The sequence below is a fragment of the Cynoglossus semilaevis genome, chromosome 10 (genome assembly GCF_000523025.1).
Source record: "Cynoglossus semilaevis isolate Cse_v1.0 chromosome 10, Cse_v1.0, whole genome shotgun sequence".
NCBI classification, from domain to species: Eukaryota; Metazoa; Chordata; class Actinopteri; order Pleuronectiformes; family Cynoglossidae; genus Cynoglossus; species Cynoglossus semilaevis.
In genome coordinates, this window is record NC_024316.1 from 14782188 (window position 1) to 14786707 (window position 4520).

General features: G+C 40.8%; 2 protein-coding genes across 2 annotated transcripts; one reads left to right on the plus strand and one right to left on the minus strand.

Annotated features, from left to right (window-relative positions):
- Window positions 1-7: 7 nt before the first annotated feature.
- LOC103385178 (UDP-glucuronosyltransferase 2B15) lies at window positions 8-2878 on the minus strand. Its single transcript, XM_074559992.1, has 2 exons — window positions 2721-2878; window positions 8-1845 (listed from the first exon to the last, which is right to left on the minus strand). Exon 2 carries the CDS (start codon window positions 1843-1845, stop codon window positions 241-243), a length of 1605 nt encoding a protein of 534 aa, XP_074416093.1. The 5' UTR covers window positions 2721-2878; the 3' UTR covers window positions 8-240.
- A 574-nt stretch (window positions 2879-3452) lies between these two features.
- On the plus strand, window positions 3453-4514 carry LOC107989132 (P2Y purinoceptor 1-like). Its single transcript, XM_017035700.2, has one exon. The coding sequence runs from the start codon at window positions 3530-3532 to the stop codon at window positions 4466-4468; it is 939 nt and encodes a 312-aa protein (XP_016891189.1). The 5' UTR covers window positions 3453-3529; the 3' UTR covers window positions 4469-4514.
- Window positions 4515-4520: the final 6 nt, after the last annotated feature.

Consider the following 4520-nt stretch of genomic DNA (forward strand, 5'->3'; position numbering starts at 1 on the left):
TTTTTTCTTTCATAACGATTTACAAAATTTTCAACTCATTCAATATTCTAAACTATAGCCTTGTTTTAACGGTGTTACATTGCTCTTCAGAAAAGTCCATAATGTTTCAATATTGGCTCTATCTCTAATAAAGAGAATGCAAATCTACAGATGTAGAAAAGTCCCAATCGCTTCCTTTCAATCATTTATGTTCTTTTCCTGAACTAAATCCTGATGATTTAGAGTATGTTGTCGAGTGACCTACTCGCTCTTGGACTTGGATGAATCCTTCTTCGACCATAAAAATTGAATAACCCATCTACAGAAAACCCAGACCAGTGTAAGGACTGCCATCAGAATTGCTAGCAAAACTGCAATCGCATCCACGTTGTGATATGAATACCACGGCATTTTATATGACTCTGTGCGCAGGTGTGCAGCTCCCTTGTGCCTCATGACAAACTCCATCCAGAACACAGCAGTATCTACAGGTTTCATTGGCTTGTCATGATGAAGCTGAGACAGTTTGACCATGTTCTCTTTGTATTTTTTTCCTGGGTCTAAAATATTTTTCAAATCACTCGTCAGGGACTCCACCTCCATTGTTGTGATTTCGATAATCTCACCTACGCCTTTGACTTTTAAACGCACAAGGTTGTCGAACTGGTCAAAGATAAGAGGAATTCCCAGGACTGGGACGCCATGGTAGATAGCTTCATAAATGCCATTGGTCCCACCATGTGTGATGAACAACTTGGTTTTAGGATGGCCAAGAAGATCATTTTGAGGCATCCAGTTAACTAACATAGTATTGTTTCCCAGTGAGGCCGGTCTTTTTCCTTTGTGTCTCCACACAAATTTCTGGGGGAGGCTGGCAAAAGCTGTAGCAATGATTTCTGAAACCTCAGGACCAAGGTCATTTAACAGAGTTCCCATTGTCATAATGACAACTCCATGCTCACCAGAACTCTGTACAAATTCTTCTAAATCTGATGGCAGAGGCTTGGCGGGCTTCCCCTGGAATCCTCCAATGTACACGACATTGGGCATGGTGGGCCGTGGAAACTCAAATGTAAAGTCAACTTTCATGAGCCACAGATCTGCGTTCTGTACCAGAGACATGATGTTTACGCCTTCCTTTATATATTCGTCACACACTGCCTGGAATGGAGGAGCAGAGACGTAGTGATGCATGTAGACCAGCGCGGCGTGATAGAACAGATTGTTGATTCTCTGAAAAAGGTCCATCTTGTCAGAGTACTTGGAGAACAACTGAGGGATGTAGGACAGAGGAGACGGAGCTATGGCAAAATGACCGTCTCCGTTGAAAATCCAACGGACGTTCAACACCAGAGGAAGTTGGAGGTAATGTGCCAACACCACTCCACCTGGGAATACAGGATCAGTCAAGAAAACATCGTATCCCTCGGCCTTCAGCTCCTTCACTAGGGTCTTGTTTCCTAAAATGCTGGCAGCAAATTTTGCTACAACTTTTTGGTTCTCACGTATCAGGTCAAAAACATTTCCATATAACTCCAAAGTTGCCCATATGGAATTTGTTCGATGTATGTCAATGCACTTCTTCAAGAAGGCAGTCATGGCATCTTGACTCTCTATATTTTGAGCCTCGTTCTGCGGGACAGTGATGGAGGTGTAGTAGGGTGAAGTTTCAGAAACGTACCAACTAGTGTTGGAACGAAATACTGTGATTTGATGACCCCGAGAGTGAAGAGCCTCCACCAGGATTTTCATGGTTAGCCAATGGCTGCCATCCACAGGGTAGACCAGTACTTTTCCTGCTTCGCACCTGAGACAGAGAGATGCTGAAGAAAGCAGGATGAGGGCTAGGGCTGGATATGACGCCATCTGTAACAGAAACACGGACGTCAACAGGCTAGCATGTTACATAACAATGATAACAGTGATAATGCTAAATGGTTCATTACCTGAAACCCTAACCCTAAACCTGTAACTTCTGCGATTGGTTCGTGTTGCAACAGGGTCAGATAAGGTCCAGGAATCTTCTAATCTAATCTAATTGAATCATCTGCTTTATTATATTATCACTTTAACATTTTTTTTATTTTTTTTGTGTGTTTGTTTAAAACATTAAAACATTAAAAAAGGAAAAGGATAGCCTTTAGTTTTTTTGCTTGACCTGCAGAACCTGTCGGTATTTTGATTTTTATTGTCACTCCTTCTCCAAGCACTGTGCTGTTTCCTTCATGTCAGAGAATATGTTTGATCATCAGATACATTTTTTACATTTCTTCACAAAAATATAATAAAGCAGATGACATGTGCACATGTAACGGCCGTGTGAACTAAACTGTTACATGTGTTCCTGTGTCTTTCCTAAATAACAGCAGGTGAATACATTTTTACTTCAGCAGTACTTTGTGGTTCAGACAATAATTGTTTTCCTAGAGGTTCTGAGTTCCCCCGTGAAAACTAACTCTGGGGATTCTGTTTCTCAGAAAGTATTTGGTTCATAAATGCAGCACCACTGTCCCAAGTTCTTCACTGAAAGGCAGGAAGTCTTGTTGTAAATAAATCTCCAGGTGTAAAATGGTTAAGGTTGACAGTTGAAATGCACATTTTAATCTGAATAGAGCAGCAAGAAAAATTACACAATACTAAATGTATTGCATCTTTTTAAGTCAATTTCTTTACATTTCTGCATTGGTATAAATTAAATTATGTCATCATTGAAAAGATGGAAGAAAAAAACAAAAACTTACCTCAAACTAGTTAACTGTGTCGACCACAGTCTCACCGTCTTCACACACACAGGGAAAAACTCAGTGTTTTTGGTTATCTTGTACAGTGCTTAAAGCCCTCGTGATTGTATAACCACAAGTGCCCCCTGACCTTTCCTTTCTGCCTGGTTTTTGTTTTTTTGTTTTTTTGTTTTTTTTTTCCTCTCGGTAAAATGCAGCCTCCCAGGATTTGAAATAGCTCCTCCCTGCTTCTGTTCTGCCACAGCTGCATCAAAAAACATTCATTCAGTGAACGTTCAAGATGTTGGACAGGGTCTTAACTGTAACAAAAGTATTTTCTTTTCTTTTGTTTGTTGGAGGAAAGAGCAGGGTCCGTTTAGTTTGGTTTGTTGTATGCTGATATGCCCTACTTTTCTTATGTACAGTATATACTGTATATCTCTACACATATCTCTACAGTGTGTGTGTGTGTGTGTCAGTGAGAGTGTGTTGGTATTTGTGGGTTGTGTTTGTAACTTTGCACTTAGTATTATAATTATGAATTTGTAAAGTGGAAGTCTCAATTTTAAAACCCTTTAAAGTCATTCAGAATTCAAAATTTGTACCAAAAGAAGTACACGAGGTCTGCGTATTAGTACAACTTCTAACTGCACCTCCTCCGTCAATTGCGTGTTCTCGTATCCTCCCTGCTCGTCACATTTGAGTCACGCAGCGACCTATTACATGAGCTTCCTGGTTCTGGCATGTGTAGAAATTCAAAAGCAGCATGTGTAGATTCAGACTCAAGACAAGTCCTTTCTGGAGCATCAATCTGCGCTGTGTGGAAGACAATGAATAACACAACTTGTAACAAAATCAGCTTTGAATTTAAGACCAAATTTCTGCCTCCAGTTTTGAGCTGTGTATTTGTTGTTAGTCTGGTCGCAAATGGATGGGGACTAAAATCCCTGCTGCACAACTGGAAGAAACTAGGGAGCGTCAACGTGTTTGTTCTCAACCTTGGACTGGCTGATGTTCTGTATCTCCTCACTGTGCCATTTCTGGTGGTGTACTACTCGATGGAGGATAAGTGGGTTTTTGGGACCACATTTTGTAAGATAACAAGATTCTGCTTCAACCTGAACTTATATGGCACCATTGGATTCCTCACTTGTATCAGTGTGTACAGGTACTTGGCTATCGTCCATCCGATGACAGAGCTAGGAAGAATAACTGCCAAGCGCTCTGTGGTTGTCTCAGTTATGGTGTGGCTGTTCGTGGCTGCTCAAAGCATTCCTGACATGTTCTACCCAAAGTCACGTGTAAACGGCGATCCACAATGCTATGACACCACCGGGGCTACCTTTGTTGAAGACTATCTGTATTACAGCCTTGGATGGACTTTGATTGGATTTCTAATTCCATTCCTGATCATGTTGGGCTGTTATGGACATGTAATTGTCATTCTCTGTTCCAAAAACATTTCAGACAAGGTACTGAAACAAAACTGCCTCAAGTTGCTCTTTATTTTGATTCTTCTCTTCTCTGTTTGTTATATTCCATTTCATTTGTTGAAGAACCTGAATCTCTACTCAAGAGTTTTGGAGAGAAGGAAAATTTGCCATGAATGGAGTGAGAGGGTCTACGTTGCTAATCAAATAAGTCGAGCCCTTGTTTGTCTAAACTGTGCCCTCAATCCTCTGGTTTACCTTCATGGAGATATAGTGGCCAAGTTCAGGCAGCTGCTGCACCAGATTCGCAACACTTTCATGCGCCTGTCCATCATCTAAAGTCAAAACGGAATCATCGCTATTCATTTGTATATGTATTTTTTTAAAACTC